The sequence below is a fragment of the Macrobrachium nipponense genome, chromosome 15 (genome assembly GCF_015104395.2).
Source record: "Macrobrachium nipponense isolate FS-2020 chromosome 15, ASM1510439v2, whole genome shotgun sequence".
NCBI lineage: Eukaryota > Metazoa > Arthropoda > Malacostraca > Decapoda > Palaemonidae > Macrobrachium > Macrobrachium nipponense.
In genome coordinates, this window is record NC_087208.1 from 3,899,260 (window position 1) to 3,919,958 (window position 20,699).

The following is a 20,699-nucleotide window of genomic DNA, read 5'->3' on the forward strand; positions in this document are numbered from 1 at the left end:
TAGAGATTGACTCGGTGAAAAAATTTACTGTTGATTAGTTTATTGATAAGGCAGATTTGGGAAAGAAGGGTTAGTTATGTAGAATAAATAAATAAATTTGCACACTGAATCAGCATCAGTACTGCAGCTTGATGCCTATTGTTATTACTGTCTTCATGCTGTGTAGTTATTAATGGTTGTACGCTGTGAAAATTGTTCCATTTTATGGGTGTTCCCTATGATAGAGATCATAAATTTGGGATGTGTGCTTGCTTTTGTGCTGATGGTACTGATGCATGCTAAGCCGTAGAAAACTTCATGTTGCCCCTAGCCTAGAGTATATAGTTTAGGTATGCTAGGCTACGTACTTTGATGAAGTCCAAAAGAGACATATTTTCCCTGTTAGTAGTATTGTATTTTTCTATTATGTATTTTCATGTCATTTCTTGAAACTCTATAGTTTTTGAAGTTAGTATGCTAGCCAGGTTGCAGTTGTATTTCAAGGAAGTCTAAATGTAGTATAGGTCAGCTTAGTCGCTATTTCTAACTAAACTTTGGATATATTAATACCCCTATGGACCTATAAGTGCAAATAATTGAGTGGTTACTGTACTTGGATTGCTAATGTACATGTATGGAAATTTCTGTCAGGTTAAATTAATTTGAACAGAAAGTGTACTGACTGATTTTAGCCCTTTGAGTAATTGTATTACAAAAGTGTTGAGTAGCTTCTTGAAAATTTTTTAGGCATTGCTGTGTACGTCATGAACAGGAATACAGATTTTGGATTTAACAAGCCTTCAAAGAGCTTGTAGTTTGTAGATTTCCAAATATGAAATTTGGATTACGTGTATAAATATATGGGTCCAAATGTCATAGACTGCATGGTTTTTGTTTCAAATATTCAGACTTAAAATTTGAGTTTCTGATGCTGTGGAAATTATTGCCTACTATTGTCATTCTCTGTTACTTTTGGCTTGTTTAACCAATTCTAGAAGAGCCTCCCTTGCTTGTTTGCTACCATTAATGAAAGACTTGACTATTTCAGCTTAATATTTTGTGGATGTTAGTATTTGTAAAGTAGCTCACTGATATAACAGACTGGCTTATATCATACTTCAGATATATCGTGTGAAATGGAAATATTGATTATTTGAGGTTTTTTGCCTCCGGATCATTTACAGAACGTTCTTCCATATGGATATCTATCAGTGTAACAACCTAACCTGGGCAATAGTCTCTCTACAATTCATTGACTGTAATACAATAGTTATGATGCTCCTCCATGTGGATGAAGTGATTGTAAACCTGCACCAACATAAACAACCGTCATTTACTGTAGTTATCAATTGTTTATTAAGAGTTGCGTTAAAGGTGTCAAGTTATCAAATACTGCAGATTCTCAGTGGTGGCTACTATATATATAAATAAATTACATTTTTATTCATTCTTCACACAGTGGCGATCTTAAGGAAGAATACCAGTAAATTAAAGCTGCATGTTATAGCTGAGGCTGAATAAAATGAATAATGGGCAGGTGAAAGTGATGTCTGGAGCTGTGAAGTCACATTTACTGCTCATACAATCAAGTAGTGTGCATATTGTAGACCCGGGTTATATTTCCTCTAGCAACTAATGGCAATGAAGATATCGTTAGTACATAATTAACCGAGATTTTGAGAATGTAAACAGTTTGCATCAAATGCAAATGGTGTACGATGACAGTGTTCATATTCTGTAATATGTACAGTACCAGTAGGCTAACAGTACTTGCAATACGTATACTTTAATTGGATATAGCAAGCAAAACAACCTTTTATTTAAATCATCATTATTATAAGTATAGTTGTCCAGTTTAACTTTTGCAAATGATTACTTTTTGGCATATAGTATTCAACATTATATTAAAGTTTCTTTTATAACGGTGCAGGCTCGTACATTTAATCTGTTATATCGGTGAGCTACTGTACTATTAAATTTTAGGTTCATATTTTAGTCATTTGTAATTGTTCCAATGAGAATAAATCTAGGCATTTTTATAAAGGAGTATCCTTCATTGTGAGCTGGAAAACAGATGTTGAACTAGGTAACAAGGTGGATTTACTGGTTGTTACGTGGGATGACTGGGGAAATAATCCTCACTCACCTGCTGTCACAAGCCCTTTTTCTTTCTTTGGCCATCGTCTGGTGTGACATAATGATGTCCTCTTTGCTAAACTGTCTGTTGAACTGAATATTTGTTTGCATGGTTGTCATTATTTTAGGTGAGGGAGAAAAGGAGACACACATTCCTAGGTGGCGGAGTGTTAACGACTCCTCTGAATATTGATTTACAAAATTTTTTTAGAATATTTAGGGGCAAATCTTGTTCTTGTCTTTCCCCCAGTAAGGAGTGCATGGTTGGTCCCCATCAAGGTGGAAGAAGTTCTTTTCCTGTGGTTTTTCCTTCATTTTGTGCACATTGCTTCCCCTTTGGTTTTCAAGGGGAAGAGTTATGTATAGTAGGAAGGAAGCCAAACACTAGACCTCCTTGAATAATGAGTCAGATACCATGGTCACTCTCTCCATTAGTGGGATCCCGACTGGTTTACCCTGCTCACCTTTGACCATTTGTAGAGATCATCTAGCAAATCCTGTGAGAGGCTTTTCTCATAGGATAACATAGATGTCTGGGTACCTCCACCTTTCCTATTTGGATGTGTAACAAGGAAAGTGAGCCATCCTCTGTGATTGTTGTAGAAGGGTTCTTTGTCTTGGTGAAACATCTGTTCAGCAGGTAGTGGACTTCCTCAATTACTTTCACAAAGATGAGCTCCTCTTAGTCTCTGTACTAGAAGTTTATTGCTTGGCCTTGAACCAAGTATTCACATTGGATCTCAATTCATTTGTTGAGGTACCCATGTTCATGACAATCTTTAAGGAGTCATATTCTCCCCCAAGAACTTCATTCTCCCAAGAGGAATTTGACTTGCCCTCTGCAGCATAACCTAGGTACTTGACAAGCCCTTGGGGAAACCCTTAGACTGAAAGCTCACACTCAAGACTATCTTCTTGCTAGCTGTAGCCATTGCAAAGTGTATTGTTGAGTTACATGGTTTATCTCAACCAGTCTATCTCTCAGAGGGATGGGAATACCTTGTGTTCTCTTTCATTCATGATTGTGTGGTAACAGCTCAGGCAAAATGCTTTTGTGTTGGGTCCAAGTCATCAAGTACAATCTTAAAAAGTCTCATCCTCTTCAACAAGTGTTGGCAAGATAAGAATGGTTTCCAAGAACACCCTATCTTTTCAGTTTCATAAGATAATCGGATGAGCTTAAGACTCCTCTAGTGAGAATGACGTTTGTTAAGGGGGCCGGCCGGCTAATGCCCTTTTTTAAGGACAGGACTTTGATATTCATACAACTTAATAAGGTGACTTGGGACATCTCCAAACTGCATATGATTTTCGCCTCTGACCTTCGGTTTTGTGACGCCAGGGCGATTTATCCCGAAAATAACCATTTTTCAAATTCTATCTCCTCCCTTGATATTTAATATTAAGACCTGGGATTACTACCATATATAGACCTGATGTAGACCTCCAATCGAATGGAGAGTTTTTTTCTAAAAGTCATTTTTTTGCTAGATATGAATTTTTCAATATGGTAAAAAAATAAACCCTATAAATCAGGAGAAAAAAATTTATAAAAAAAATATGAAACAAAAATTGGAAAAAAGGGTTCTATTTGATTGTTCTATAATGTCTTTCTGAGTTATATACTAAATTCCAATGTTATAGCTTTAAAACTAAGTGAGAAGATAGATTTTGAAGGTCAATAAGTATAGTTTTGAGATATGGGCGTTCAAAGTTTTCCTTCGTATTTCTATAAAGACAATGTTAATAAATAATGATTATTATGAATGTATATTTCTTTTTTGTGTATTAATAAACCAAAACTATTTTATTTATCATAATTTAATCATAAATGATGATCCCTTTGCTCATAAATATCGCAGCCTGGGCACTGCTTGAGGCAAGATGGGCACTCCTTCCTACGCAATTCTCTCTCTCCCCTTCATTAACTTCGGCTTATTACCAACGAATTTTCTTCTTCGGTATGTTAGTGAGATGTTTTCCTTGTATTTTCCTCTTTGGCATGATGAAATTCTTGCCCGAAACAAAGATAAACAAACGTAAATGCAAGAGAATGTCAAGAGGTGAAACTCGAAGGCGTACTCTTTTTTTTTTACAAAGACAATTTAATAAATCATGATTATTATGAATTTCATATTCCATTTTGGGTATTAAAAAAACCAAAACTTTGTTATTTATCATAAATGAAGATCTCTTTGCTCAAAGATCGTAGCCTTGGGCACAGTGTGACGTGTGCTGTCAGGCAAGACGGGGGCGTTACTAAGCAACCCTCCCCTCTCTCTTCACTAACTACGCATATATTATGATATTCTTTAATAATACTTGAGCGATTTTTCTTCGTCTGTATGTTAGCGAGATGTTTTCCTTGTCTTTTCCTCATTGGCATGATGAAATTCTTGCCGAAACATACATAAACATACGTAAAGGCAGGCGAATGTCAGAGGTGAAATGGAACGTGTAGACTACTTGAAATCTGTGATCGCACTAAATCAGGACTGGACTTGGTAGCTGAGCCTGAAGTCTCCTTCTCGACTTGGGGCGTATGTCTAAAAGATGCGCTTTCTCCCAATTTCTTTGACAATAATTATCAAAATTTACGATAATAGAAGAAATATTGCATTTTCTTGTACGGATCAATGTTTTAGGCTTATTGAGTTACGTTAACTAATTACCCTGTAACTAAGAAAGTAAGAGGAATTTTGACGAAATATTTCGTATACGTATTCTCAATTGCCATATGAAGCTCCATGAATTTTTTCATGACTTTGCATTTTTTGCCCTATACCACCATATATAGGGGTTCCGGCCGGCCCCCTTAAGTTTGGGCAAGAGCCCATAAGTCAGTGACATGGGAACATCCCTTGTCTTTCAGAGGAAACTCAGACGAACAACTGAGGGATGTTGCCCACAAGTCCTGGACCCCTCTTTTGGGACCTGTGGTGGCAGTTCAGCAGGCTGTTTAGGATTTGAATGAAGAGTGACTACTCTTCCCATTCTTATTCTGGTAGGGAACAGCATCAAAGGAGTACCTACTGGTTAGTGCAAAAGATTACAAGTAACAACACAATGGAGCATCCATTTTAGAGCTCAGTCTTTATGTTTCCCTCTGCTCTTCCCTTTAGCCAGATACAGCTGCCTTCCAACTGTTACATCCTTATGGGGGCTTTACATGGTTGCTTGATCCTTTCCTTTCTCAAGTGCAGCTCTACACCCACGCTCAAACTTAGGGCCCTACCAGTCTGGCATACTAAACCAGACTGACTCGCTTTGCTTATTCTCTAAGCTGGGATCATAACATTTCCAGGTGGGTGTGCAACTTCCAATCGCTTTCTTTTAGACAACCTTCCAACTAATAAGAAAGTCTATTTCTAAGAGGCAATGATTTGTATAATCGTAAGAACAAAATTACAAAGTTTTTAAAAGTAATTTGCATTTTTCTTAAGTATACAAAGTGGTCTTTTATCACAGTTCCGTTGGTATCCCTGCGGCCATAGGAAAAAGTGCTTGGTGACAGTGCTTACACTTTGACCAATATTTCTCCCATCATGATACCAGGTTCAATGGCAGTTTCCACCTTGTGATGAAGGATACTCCTATATAAAAGGCTGTGCTTTGTAAACCTAAAAAAAGTAAAATTTATTTTTAAAAAATGTTATATTCTGTAAAAATAATAGTATTGTATAAAGACAACATGCAAGAAATTATTTTTTATTTTGACTTTCATACTTACAAAAATTAGTTAAAGCTCCTGACTCAACAGAATATAACTGTAAACCTCAAATATTTCTTTTAAAATATATTACATTATATTATTTACATTTTCATATTGTAACCAGTATTTATAGATATTAAATTTATGTACATATATAATTTACATTATATGGTATTAGGAAATACAGTAGTAATGGATTATGTAGTAACCATGCAAAATAAGTAATCAGTTTTACTTAAGGCAATAACTTAAGTTATACTGCTTGAAGAAATTCTAGTCAAATGCAACTCAGCTTTATTAAATTGATAATTTTACTTCTAAATACATAGTCACATTTATAATAATTTACATTTGATCTTTGGAGCTTGCTTTTTCGTTATACAGTCATTTTTTATCATGACAGTTTATTGCGTCACTGACCATAGAGATATTTATTGCTCAGAAACCTTATAACAAGAGTAATGCAGTTTTTTGTAGAATGTTCTACATTTCATCAAGTTTGCATTCAGAGTACTTTATGCAGTACATGCCATGTGTACCTCCAGTTACCCTCACAACGTGGAGACAAAATTCCATCTCCCTCCATACATGCTGCAGCATATCAATGTCAATTGTTTGGATAACTTTGACAATGCGTCTACGAAGTGTGGCAAGATCATGATTTTTTACTTTTGGGGGTACATCAACTATTGTGTCTACCAGACTCCTGTTCATGATCTTGCCACACTTCGTAGACGCACTGTTAGTTGTCCAAACAGTTGACGTTGATATGCTGCAGCGTGTATGGAGGGAGATGGAATGTCGTCTCAACATAGTAAGTGCACTGAAGGTGCACATGTGGAATGTACTGCATGAAGTGTTCTGAATGTAAACTTGAGGAAATGTACAACATTCTACATAAAGACTACATTGGTTTCTGAGCAATAAATACTTGTAATGGTACTGGAACTTCATGGACACTGTATGATATTTACTACAACTTTTCTTTGTCTTGTTTAACAACACAAATGCATGCCTTGAAATATTTTCTTGTTATTAATTGTGAATTTAAATATATACGATGATCAGTAAACAAGTCTATGTGATTTAAGCTTAGCAGCTCCATTTATTAAACCAGAATAAGCTCAAAGTAACAAAATGTTATTATGTTGCTAATAGTTTGCTTTATAGTGTATGTAATATCAATGGGCAATATATTACACTAAGAATGTTTCCAAGTGCAAAAATATAACATGTGCAGTATTATATGACACTTACATATAGTGACTCAGTCAATACATGAGCACTGAAATACAGTGTATTTCTCTCAGACATTTAATGATTTAGTAATGAAACATGCATAGCATATTTTAACATTTTCAGATACTAGTTGTGTATGTAAGCACAGATCACTTTTCATGGACGAGTTAAAAAAGGTAACGTTATGAGAGAATTTGGGGGCAAATGTGAAATGAGACCATGAGAAATTTTAATGCAAAATAATGGTAGGAGATGGTGAAAAGTCAATACACCATACTGAAACAGTTATTAATTTCCAATTAGGATTACACTCAGTTGGGAAAGTGTAGCTTTTATGAAATACTGCCCTGTACAGAAGGTGACTGATTTCAGACCAAACATGAAGAAATATAAATGGTAATTTACCAAATTGTAAACATCATTAGAATTCTGGCAGGATTGTCTGACATCACATGACACACAAACCAATTATGACAATACATTTTTAAAACATCCAATATTTTTATCTGTATATACCATACATATATAAAACATCCAATATTTTTATCTGTATATACCCTACATATTTTTAAATACAATAATATGGATTGTCATACTGGGTTCCCTTCTCCCCTCAAGTCAAACTGTATGCCACCAAACTGATTGAAGAAAGAAGGCAGTCTTTTTAAGGAAACAGGTTTATGGGAATGGATATTAAGAAGTAGGTTACCCAGACTACCGAGTCACTTCAAGGCCCAAAGTCAATTTTGGCTGAACATCTAGGTGCTTAACAAACCATGAGAAATACATGAAAATGATACTGTAGAATGCAATGCTGCTTAGGATGCAAGACTATTAAAGCCTTCAGCACCACCAACAGTTAGTTGCTCAAGTTGCATTATTGGCAGTACCTCTTGCGGAGAGACGATCATCAAATGTTCATATATAAAGTTTTTACAATAGTGTAGGATTACTCAAACTGGTATAAAATGGACTGGTGCATCTATTGTACATTAACTAACTCATGAATATTATACATTATAAAAATAACCACTTTTCCAGAAGGGAGGAAAGGGGACCTAAAATTAGCATCTTATCATGTTGTGTATCCCTTACATAACTTCTTTAAATACTTTATGAAATTTAAAGTTGTTGAAATGTTTTATATATTACATATATTTGTTGAAATTTTTATACATTACATATATAGATTTGTTATTACTACTAATATATACATAAATTATATACATTCATATGTCACTGAAGGTTGATGCAAGGTGCATAAGTTAATCTGAAGTCAGAAACTCTTAGTTTCAAGGAGACTAATTAGTTTTAACTTAGAAGTTAATGTATTACCAAGCTCTTCTGGGCACCAAAGCCTACATAAAGGAACTATGTCAAATCATCTCGAGCCAAAATTTTAAAGGAAATGTACACATAAAAATGGGAGTGAATCATTGTAGTCCATCAACATATGACCCAGTGTATAGTATTGTAGATTTTTTACTTGAGTTATAAATTTACGCCTCGGTTACTGTCTGACAGTCATTATAATCTTTTATCTCTGAACTAACAGACCTCTTTCAGAAGTAACTTCTAAAGTTTTTAAAAATATAAGTTAACCTTGTAAGTTTTGCAACTTGTCCTGTGTACTTAAAATTTTTCCCCAAATCCTGCTTGAGACTGGTTATCCCACTGGAAGAAATTGTGATAAAACTTGTATTTGAATAACCTAAAACCTAAAAGGGTTAACAGAGCTGTCTCCCCAGGTCATGGCCTTTGAGTATCATACTTAGCTCTTGAGTACGTATACAGAACTGTGTACATTTAATGACATTATTAAACTTTCCATTCAAGCAAGAAAAATTTGAGCAAATAGAGCCTGATATGGAATGTTTACCAACAAGTACACTAATGTAATGTTAATGCTTTCAGAAAAGTATGTAAGTTGGGAAAGTAACTATTTATAATAATTTATTATTAAAACGTCTTGAAGCTTCGCTCATTGAACATTTCATTTTTGTGATTAGCAATCACTCTCTTCTTTTATTGGTGTTACTAAGCTTGGTCTTGATGCTTGTGCTGTAACTGTTTTTGACTGGGTCTGCTGTGGAGACTTGTTTATTTCATTGTCAGCCACTTCATGATGCTGTTGACGTTGCTGCTGCATTAAAAGTCGCTGTTGGAGCTGTAATTGCTGTAAAAAGACAGGATGCAAGTTATTATGCTTGACTTTGAGAAACTAAGTTAAGTACACAAGTTGATAAAAGGGCAGTCATCGTTGTTTTTTTCATGTACGACTATTTACAAAGAATTGTAAATGTAGTACGTATATGCTAAAGGTGCCAGCACCTAGGAAAACATGTACAGTACAAATTTTTTTTATTGTCAGTTCATACTGAATGTAACGTGATCCAGTAAATTAAGTAAATGGAGAAATTTTCTTCACCTAAGTAACATTCATTATGAATCTAACAACTGCAAGAGAATTATAATTGCAGAAGTGGATGAGAGTCTCTTTACAGCTTCTATATTATTGTAAGGATTTAAGTTTATACAGTACCTTTGCATTTGCAAGAGCTTGGTGTCTGTAGTGTGATGCAAGAAGTTCCAGAGATGCTAGATATGCTGCAGTTGAGGACTCTGCATCATGTTCTGTTTGGTGACTGAACTCTTCTCTTTGGGAAGCCTTGGTATGTCTTGGCTGTGGAGTTGGAATGACTGATGGTCTAGGTAGAGTAAGACTGTTAGTGCGAAGGGCAGGTTTGTTACGAGGGACAATAGTTGTACGTCCATCCCAAGGTCTATCTTGTTGATTTGAAAGTTTTCGTATAACATCAACTACACGGGGTGCAGTTGATGGAAATCTATCGTTACCATTAAGTTGATTGTGTCGAGCACTGTGCACTAGAACAGGGTTAATTGCTTCTGTGAGGAGCATAACATTTTCAGTAAGTGCAGCCAAGCCAAAGACATCTTCATACATTGGCAGTTGTGAAGCACGTCTATGGACAGGAACCAAGAGGCCTCCTTGTCTTGCCATTATTGCTGCTGCATCAGACATATGCCGTAAACGTAGAGGCTTTGGAGGTCGAGGTGGAGGCTGCGGGTCTATCCCATACCATGGAGGAAGTCGTGGTGGGCCTGCTTCACTTCTGTTAATTTCAATTACTGTTACATTTGTGTCTCCTCGTTTTTCTTCTTCATCACTGGCTATGGCTGAAGAAGAGGCAGGAGATGGAGGGCCAGAATGAGCTGGAGAGGGTTCTTTACTACTGACTTCCGGAGAAGAGTATCCAGATGATGATGATGACGATTCAGGCATTACTGTTTCCTGAGTTTCTTCTCGTCTCACAGGTTTGCTTCGATGTTCTGTTTGAGTGGTGCGAATATTTGGTTTTGGGTTTGACCCACTAGCTGCAGCTTCTCTATAACGTGGGGCGACACTGAGATTGGTTTGTGCACATGAGGCTCGTCGCCTAACCGGACGATAAGCTTCTGTTTGGCACCCAGCTGTTCTGAATGAAGGAACCCTTAGCACTATCTTATTTCTTTGAAGTTCACCATGAGGCAGTTGCTCCAGTAATGCTTTAGAGTCTTCAATGGCTTCTCTGTGTGCAACTTCATATTTACTAGGCTTTCCTGGGCTCTTTTTTAGAATACTTTTTGGCACCTTTGTATCCAAAGCTTTTAGGCTTTCCATAATATTTTCATCAGATTTAGTTGCTCTCAGTGGTGCAGGTGCTCCATGGTCAAGAATGTTTGTAAGGACTTCCTCAAGGCGTCGTAAGTTTGCCTCATTGTTCCCTTCAGTTTTCTTTCTTTCTGGCTTTTTCACTGGAGTTGGTCGTGTTATGGTCATATTCTTGTCTGCTAATCTTAGAGCCTTATCAACAATAGATGTACGTGGAGGCTTTACAATTTCAGGTTTTGTGGATTTTACAACTTCAGGCTTTGCTGCTTTAAGACTTTCTGAATCTTTAGTCACTGATGCATCTATAGGGGAGTCTTCTGACTGGGCTGGTACTGTAGTACGTGGTTGTGGGGCAGGTCTCTTCCGTGTATTTTTAATATTTTCTTCAATAACTGGGAGAGGTATTGGTTTATCCATTGATGAAATTCGCTTTACCATGCCTGTAAGTGGACGAGAATCTTTGGAATTTTCTTCTGTTGGCTGAAGTGTATCAAATCGTGTAGTCTTTTCAGAACTAGATGAACAAGATTGATTTTGTTGTGTTACCTCTGTTTCTACTGCATTTGCAGAAGACTCCTCTGTATCCTCATTATTTTCTACTTTAATAATTTTATGGGCAACTGGAACGGATATTACTGAAGGTTTAGGCTTTGTAGGTGGTGGTGGAGCTGGAGCCTTTGGTTTTATAACTCTAGTAACAGGGCGACTGAGTGGACCAAATGATGTTAAAACTTTCTTGCCATCTAAAAATCTTTCTTGGAAACTAGTTGTTAGTTCATGTGAAGATCCACTATCAGATGCCAGTGGTTCTTGGAAAGATGAAGATAAGCTGTTTTCTGAGCGGCTCATCTCTCTTGGAGCCATCCCTATTTCAATAACTGGAGCAGCATCAAGATCATCCAGAGAACAGGCATGAAACTTGCGACTCAGAGTTGCTCCTTCACTGGGTGTTTCGTCAAGTAATATTCTTCCACTAACAGAATTTGAACGATGTATGCGACGGGTATGCGGTCTTGCATACTGTGAATAGAATTGAGAATTTGGCAGTTCGGGGCATGCCACAGGTGGTGGTGGTCTTAGTCGTACATCTGGAATACTAAGATCTCTGCGGACTGCAAAACTCTGAGCCCGTTGTGGTCGCTGATGCACACGAGCATAGCGAGGATTAACAAAAGATGCGTGACGTGCTGGCAGTCTTCTTGATCCATCTGGAAAGTCAGACAGTAAATCCAAACCCATGGGATATAGAGCAGTTGGATTTTTATCTTCTTCAGGATGATAAACCCAAGCAGAAGAGCCAGCAGGGTCAGGAAGGGCTACGACATCCTCTAGCGAAGGAGTGGAATCTGGACCATCCTGTAATAAATTTGATGTTAACAGCAAACTATAATATTGCCTCATGTCAATACAAAAAGTGATATCTTAATTAAATGATAAAAGATTTATGAAATTGGATAACATAAAACCTAGTAAAATAAGTTAAAAAAATATTAAACAATTATAAGGACCACATAACTTCAGCAAAGCAGAGCAAAGCAACGTAAAAGTGGAAACCATTTACTATACAGTTGAGAAATCTACAAATATACACAGACTTAAGAATATAGCAAAAATAATACATCAGGACTAGAACTTACAACCAGGTAGTTATTTAGGGCCTTCAAGAGCTCCTTTACATCCCAACACATCCATGAAAGCTTTGTCAGGCTTTAACAAACAAGTGAGATTTACAGGGTTACGTGAAAGTTAATATGAATAACAAATATGTAAGAATCACTGCAAAATAATAATAACAACAGTCGACCACCGCTATTCATGCATTTCTCTATGGACCTTATATACCCATTATTCGCGGATAAATTTGTGTATTTGCTGTATTATTCTACGAGAAATGTCCACAAATTACTGAATTTTTATCAATTTCATGATTAAATGCACTTTTTGTGATAAAAAAAAACAAGTATAAGCATTTATAATGGGTTTTTCGTCAGTTTGAACTAACAAAACAAGCAGTTTTTAGCATTTTTATAAGGGTCCTTAAGTATTTGAGGATTCCAGGGCTAACAGAAGTGAAAATTAAGAAAGAAGAATCTGAGGTCTGACATCTAGATGATAAGTGACCCATGGAAATAGGGGGTCTCATGTTCTTACGAGACACTGCCGAGTGCTCTCTGCGGCGTGGGCCCTTGAGAAAGAGTGAGCCCACAGACGGTGCCTCACCCGCTGCATTTTCCCACATGGGAACAGTGCCAGGGTCCTGAAAAGGTGAAGCTGGCCCACAGGTCTGCTCACCTGGGAAAGCTACAAGGAGGTCCCCTGTCCAGTGTTATTTGCTTGTCAAAGACATGGTATTGAAGAAGACTATAGCAAATCTTTGGGACAGCTCCAGTGAATGTTTGCTCGAGTGGGTCTGCTCTCCCCGGGATAGCCCTCTGCTTGATAGTGTGAATGCGTCTGTTCCTAGACCCTTGCAGACGCCGTTACGGCTGGTTGATGACCGCTCACAGCCTTCCTTTCCTGTCGGGCTTCGTGCTCTGGGCCTAATCCTGCGCCTGAAAGGCGTTGATCTCTCCTCCTCATGTGTTATGACTCTTGTTCTTTGGAGCCTGACTTGTGCACCCTACAAGCCCTTACAAGAGTTTTCAAACAGGGATCTGACCCTCATGATTGTCTTCTGCTTGCCCTGGCATTGGTGAAGAGAGTAGGTGAACTACATGGCCTTTTTTTTAATGTTAGGCACTCGAGGGGATGATATCTGTCATGCTCCAAATTGTCCCAAAATGCATACCAAAGACTCAGAATTCATCGATCCCTGATGCCAGATTCGAGCTCTTTATGATCCCCTCCTTAGAGGACACTGTTGGCATTGAACCACATGAGATGCTATTGTGTCCAGTTAAGAGTGCTGCGGTACTACTGTATGTTTATTTGTTTGTTTGTATGGTGTTTTTATGTTGCACGGAACCAGTGTTTATTCAGCAACGGGACCAATGGCTTTACGTGACTTCCGAACCACGTCAAGAGTGAACTTCTTTCACCAGAAATACACATCTCTCACACCTCAGTGGAATGCCCGAGAATCAAACTCGCGGCCACCTAGGTGGCACGCCAACACCATACCGACCACGCTACTGAGGCGCTGGTACTACTGGAAGAGGACTCGACAGCACATGCTTGGGTGGGTGTTGACGACTCTTCATTAGTACTGGTTTGACCAAGAAAAAGGTGTCCAAGAACACTATTTCTTTCTGGCTTCATGAGACTATACAATGGGCGTACTCTATATCTGGTGAAGTGGGTGACTGTACGCTCCAGGCCAGAGCTCAAGAGGTCTGGGCCTTTGGTTTGTCCCTCAAATTCAGGAAGAACCTGTTGATTTATCGGGTACTGAAGGCAGGAGTGGTGGTTGCTCAACAAGTTATGTTGTCATCCAGTTCCCTTAGCAGGACAGGTAGCATCTTGCCTAAAATGTACAGTTGCAAAAAAGAGTGTGTGTGTATGACTGTCCTCCTCCCTATCTCTATTATACCACTCCTCTCCTAACAGGAAGAGGATTGGTTGGTGAACCGTCATGTACTGGAACAGGCTTAAATGCATGCAAGTTACATTTATCAGCATCTTTTCTGTTATCTAACGTATTGTATTATTAGAAGCAGGTCCTACTCTCTCTTTAGCAAAGGAAGAGAGATGCTGACAAACAAACACATTGCTTATCTCTAGCTTTATTGTCTGCAACATTGAAGATTCATCCACATCTTTTTTGAATCAATGATAGTTCTCAAACCCATTAATTTGAAAGGCCAGAAGTCTGGCTGTTGAACACTCATATGTTCAACAGGTCGGAGGCATGGGACTCCTTCCTGTGCTCTACACAACCAGGAAGAAACCCCCAGGTGAGGTGAACCACCAGTCAGTTCAGAAGCTTACTCAGAATCCTCCCACCAAAAAGCAAGTCTTCCACATGTAAAGTCTGAGTTTATATTCATGTAGGAACAAATGACAATTTTTTAAGCAATTTGCATTTTTCCTAACATATACTGCCCACCTCAAGCCACCCCTCATTGTGATACTTGGGCCAGAAGGTAAGTGTATGTACTGCCGGATGGAAGAGTGGGACTCCCCCACCCTATCACCAGTAGTCAACTACCTAACACCCTTGTTAGAATTGAATGGCCGGTTTCCAGCTACGCTGGAGATATTTCCATATGCAGAAACCTCAGGTTTGTATGTTAGAAAAAATACAAATTACTTTAAAATTTGTCATTTTTGAAAATGTCTTTTGTATGACTTATTTTTAGCTTGGATTTAATTTTGGAGTCACGTCTATTGTAAGGCACCTCTGTCTTTTTCTCTTACTATATGAAGATAATGAAAACTATATGAAAATTCTCAAAGCACAACTGAATGCACAATGTACCCGCTGCTAAGATGGAAATTACAAGAATGAATTCTACCTAATATGGGAACTTAAGAGAAATATTTTTATCATTTGTAAGGAGAAATAATTTTTACTATTTGTAAGGCGTTTGTTATACAGTGCTGCTTTGGGAAATTACACTTATGTATGTGGCCTTTGGCTTCAATTCTCTGCATCCAGACTATAATTATTTTAGCAATTTTTTCTCAGTACACTGAATTTCCACTGTCAGTCTTCATCCTTGTTCACCCATTTCATTTCTTTATGATGCCTATCATTACTCAGGTTCCTTTTTCTTTACTCCCAAATTTTGTTCTAATTCTTGCTAAGTCATACCAGAACTTACTATCGTAAGATTTTGGACTACTTGAACTAATTATCTGCCTGATGACCATAGAACCTGCATAGCATGTCAAGGGTATAAAAGCTAAATTTTTCTTTTTAAATGGTTATTAACAGTAATTGAAATGTCAAAAATCCTGATCCTTTAACTGTGTAATCTGTCACATTTCATAGACTTCTTTATGTAAAAATGCTGCCATCCAATAGGTTAAAGTTTTAACTTGTGCAGTGTCTGGAGTTTTCAACTGTAAACTAATTTTTTTTTATTGTGCAGCATTTGGTTTTTCCACATATGTCAAAGGCATTTACTATATTTTTACATCACAAACAGGAATGTTATCAAGTTTTATGTGAATGAATTGCACACCAAATAATTATTTTAAAGTAAGATTTTCTTTCCTTTTTGTAACTGATAAAATGAGTTCTATCCACTATATTAAATATTGATTTTTTGTATTAGTCTCTCTTAGTGTACGACTTGGCATACAACCTGCCCATGAATTTATGGCATTCATACTGGTTTATATCCTACTACAGTCAAGCCCTGCTTTTTGTGGGTTATTCTGTGGACCGTATATACCCATTATTTACGGAAAATTCACCATTTGTGGTATTTTTTACTGAGAAATATTAGCAAATTATTGTATTTTCTTTTAATATTCATGACCAAATGCACTTTTTTTATAAAAACTATTAAAATACTTGGGTATAAGCATTTTTAGAGGGGTTTTAAGTATTTTAAAATACTTGGGTATAAGCATTTTTAGAGGGGTTTTAAGTATTTTCGGATTTTAGCTATTTGCATCCTCTGCGAATACAGGATGTCTACTGTAATTCCATACATACATACTACTTAACTTACTAAGTGTTCCTCTCACTTAGTCATCACAGTCCCAAACCACAGTGTGGACACTACATCTCTGCTATGCTACCTATTGCCATATAATATTCCCAACACATGAAATCCTAGAATTTGGTGGTTACTTTTTAAAATCTCAAATATCCTTGAAAATACCTTATCATTGATCATGTTTCTACTCTTTTTACTGACAAGACACTTATTAATAGGTAGTCGAGCAATTTCTTTTGTGTGGGACTTTGATAAGTGATGATTAGTGGACTGTAAATTTAACAGATAGGTTACACAACTTCTATACTCAGAATAATCTGCACCAAGTTCGGATAACACAAATCACTTTGCAGCCTAGCCTATACTGAAAACATCACTTGTCTTACCTTACAAGCAGAAATAGGATAATTTGGAAGACTACATTAGGATAAAAGCTAATTTTTGTCACTCAAGCTACAAAAGAAAGAATTCAATCGACACAACTTGTCCTAGAACTCAAAGCCTAGACTGATTTATAACAGGAAAGGACAATGTTTCAGTGTTTCAACAATCAAATGTAAATTAATTCAATAAAATGCCATCAAATTCTGCTACATAAACTAGTCTAGGAGACCATGAGCAGGTTCAACGTAGCCTAGCATGAAAACTTGGGTTGACTTACATGGGGACCTCAGTCCCCAAACTTGTAAGCAGATATAGTGAGCCTTATTTAGTATTAATGGACTTTAAATAAGTCTTAATAATAATCAATAAGCTAACCACTGCACAAAACATGGCAGGGATGGAAATTTAATTAAATAAATAAATCTGGGCTAGCCTAAAACTCAGGTATAGGTAACTTACCATACACTTCGGTTCACCTAAAACTGGCCTACTATGGCATAAATTATTATTATAAATGATAAAGTAGGGCTTATCTGCAATGCTGAATGATGACTAATACTCTAGGCTGGCTTAGCCTATGTATATTCTTGAAATATTCTTAGCCTAGGGAGCCCTCAGATTCCTATGACTTGAGACAAGTGCCCTTCGTCCAGGCTCAATCTTCCATCAAAGATCATTTAGTGCTCCCTTTGTAAGACAGCTTGTTATAACCTACAAGCTTCTTTTTTTTTTTTTCTTTTTTTTTGAAGTTCTCTTCAGCCTAATGTTAGTATCTTACTCAAGCAAAAGGAATAATGATCCAGTTAACATACAATCGTTTAAGGAGGCTGTGGTCTTACTCGCTTTAGCACTGCAAGTGTACACAATATGTAATGGTGTTGTAGATGATTGCTTAGCTACAGCGTGATGTGGAAGGTAGTGAGTATTAGTTGTTACTACAGGGTTTTCAACTTCTTCAATGAAATTTGACTTCAACTGATAGCAAGAAAGCAACTCAGGTTCATTAAGAAATTTCTTTACTTGATTAAGCATTTGACCTGAGGCAAGCCTATAATTGGTCAGAAGAAAGGGTCAATTTTCTTTAAATGGCAACTGCATCCAATATCTCCCATAACATACTTGACTTTGGTTCCAAAGTGAAATTAACTTTTGAAATTTTCAGGTGGATCTTTAATAGGGTTCATGCCCATCACATACAAGTCACAAAGTTTGTGAACTATAAAAGAATTTCATCTACTTCACCACCATATGCTGTGCTGTGTTGTGGTTCTGTGACACCAGGAGTAATCTCAAACTTGAGAGTTGTGACAACATACTAAAGCTCCAGGACAAGATACTGGCTCTTTGCAAGGAAAATTTGCAATAGTAATACCATAAATGGGATGTCCTCCAGGTGATGTATACAAATTTATGTTACCTAGAGGGGTCTTACCAGACAACTATCTACCAAAGAAATCTGAGCCTATCGTAACTTGTACATTATCAACTATGTCAGTCAATTTATTTATTTGCTAAAGTATAGCCCATTTTGGTAAGTTTCTGTACTGTTGCATGTAGTCCTGGGGTGACAATGCTAGGCATTTTATCAACAACAGCCATTGAGATTCTCTTCTTCATGTTGCCTAATGAGACAACAGGTTTAAGTTTCATAATTAGTTGATGGACCTCCTTCACTGAAGCTATCAAATCTCATTTCAAAATTGGCTACATTTCTCAAGCCAAGCTAAATGGTAAAATCTTCATGAATAAATGACCTTTGTGATCCATTACCAAAGAATGATCTTACTTTTAAGTAAATTTCCAGAATCAGATTTTACTGTTACTGTTGCTAGGGCTACATTATAATTTAATGTTATTACAACCTTCAACTACTGACATAACTTGGGTTGTAGGTGCAGGGTCACCCTTTAATCGAGGGGGATTTGCATTCACATCAACAACTGACTTCTCAGGTTTATTTTCAATCTTGGAGGGACTCTGACCAGGCTGAGAGTGCACACTACCTACTTTAGTTGGTTTAAGGCCTACACTGATACAGAGAAATGACAAGTATCGATAACTGTTTGGCAGTAAGGAACAAAATGTTTCTTGCACAACACGGACATCTGCCTAACTGCTCAAGATGACCTTTCCTAGCTACAATGTTGGCGTACTGAGTACAATCAAAGGGCTTATGAGCTTAACTACAAAAAATGCTATTATAAACAACTGTTGATGAATAAGTGCCAACTGCTGAAGAACTACTATATTGTGATGAACTCTCAGACTGTATGGGGTGCTGTGGAGGATTTACTGTTAAGAGGCTTTTGGTACATTACTTTTATCTTCTTGATCTAAATAATCTATTAATTTCTGGAGTCCTGACATAAGTTGATTTAACTTGAAGTACATCGTTTTATACAAATGGAAAAGAAAATCTTCTGCTTCCTTGACAAACTTCAAAATTACAATCTTGAATTAACCATTGACTATTTGGCACATCTAATTCAATTCTAAAGTTGAAAATCTTCTTTTTGTACTTAAGTATTCCCAAATTAATGAGTGTCAGAAAAGAATTATGCCTGTCTTTTCTTCATCCCCATAAATTAACTTTACGTATTGACTTCACAGCATCTCCATAATCTGATGGTTCTAACTTACATCCTGCTAACACATTTGACCTTGACCTCTAAGACACTGTGTGAAATATATATACTTTGTTACATCATCATGATCTACTCTATTACTTACCAATGACTCGCACTGATTCCAAAATTGTGTCCAGTATAATGGATCTCCAAAAAATTCCTTCAACTTTGTTTCTGGAAGTTTAACTTTAAGTAATAAAGAAGGAAGTGGACTAGGTGGGCAATTGGGACTAGGAGGAGGTAAAGCCTTGAAACTCTGCAAATGCAAGGATAACCTCACATTAACTCATGATAATCACCATGAATTTTATCATGAATACTTTATCACTATGACCATCTTCATCATGGTATTTGGTGCGATACGGTCTCTAATAAGAATCATAAGATGCCCACTTTTGCATAAGAGATTTCTCTAGAGACACCAAAAGACTGACTCCCGCATTAACAGCTACAGCATTTGAATTGTAACCTACAGTTTTCATTAAATCCTCACGGATATCACTGATAATTTTGTCCATCTTCTCCATATTGACAACTACAATCTCAACAATAATGCAGAATCAATCAGTTAGGATAACAAATCACAAAAGAAATGAAAGACACAGTGAATAAACCTGACTAGGCAACAGCACATATGCTATCATAGGTTGTTATTTTGGGCATGTGAATAATTCCAGCATAATAGACTGCAATGTGTTCAAAATTTTCAATAGGTTTAACTAAACATGCTCTACAGCAATGAATACTGATATCTCCTAGACCTGCTGGTCAATCAGAAACAACATATAGCTAGGCTACCCTGGAGCATCAAAATCCGGTTCAAATGACAAGAATAAACTGTGCGGTAATTTGATAAGTGTTCATTAGTGGACGGTAAATTTAACAGAGGTTACACAGCTTCTATACTCGAATAATCGAGTGCACTGTGTTCGGACAACACAACTCACTTTACAGCCTAGTCTATACTGAAAACATCACTTGCCTTGCCTTACAAGCAGAAATAGGATAATTCAGGAGACTTTACACCAGTATAAAAGCTAATTCTTCTCACTCAAGCTGCAAAATTAAGAATTAAAAGCGACACACCCTACCCTAGAACTCAAAATGATACTAGCTAGTAGAGCCTAGACTGATTTATAACAGGAAAGGAGAATGTTTCAATATTTCAACAATTAAATTAATTCAATAAATACAATCAGAATTTTATTACATAAATAAACTAGTCTAGGAGAACACAAGTAGGTTCAATCTAGCCTAACTTGAAAATTTGGTTGTAAGCAGTTACAGTAAGCCCTCTTTAGTTTTAATGGACTTTAATTACCATACATAGTATTTGCACT

General features: G+C 36.9%; 1 protein-coding gene across 7 annotated transcripts in view; it reads right to left on the minus strand.

The window, feature by feature from the left end:
- Positions 1 to 7,641: 7,641 nt before the first annotated feature.
- The window catches only part of LOC135226978 (uncharacterized), a 242,286-nt gene continuing 229,228 nt past the window's right edge, over positions 7,642 to 20,699 (minus strand). For all 7 annotated transcript variants that reach the window (XM_064266684.1, XM_064266686.1, XM_064266685.1 and 4 more), the window contains 2 exons: positions 9,609 to 12,095; positions 7,642 to 9,242 (listed from right to left, as the gene is read on the minus strand). In XM_064266684.1, coding sequence (XP_064122754.1) covers positions 9,072 to 9,242; positions 9,609 to 12,095 — 2,658 coding nt within the window. In that variant the 3' untranslated portion in view covers positions 7,642 to 9,071. The remainder of the gene's footprint in view (positions 9,243 to 9,608; positions 12,096 to 20,699) is intronic.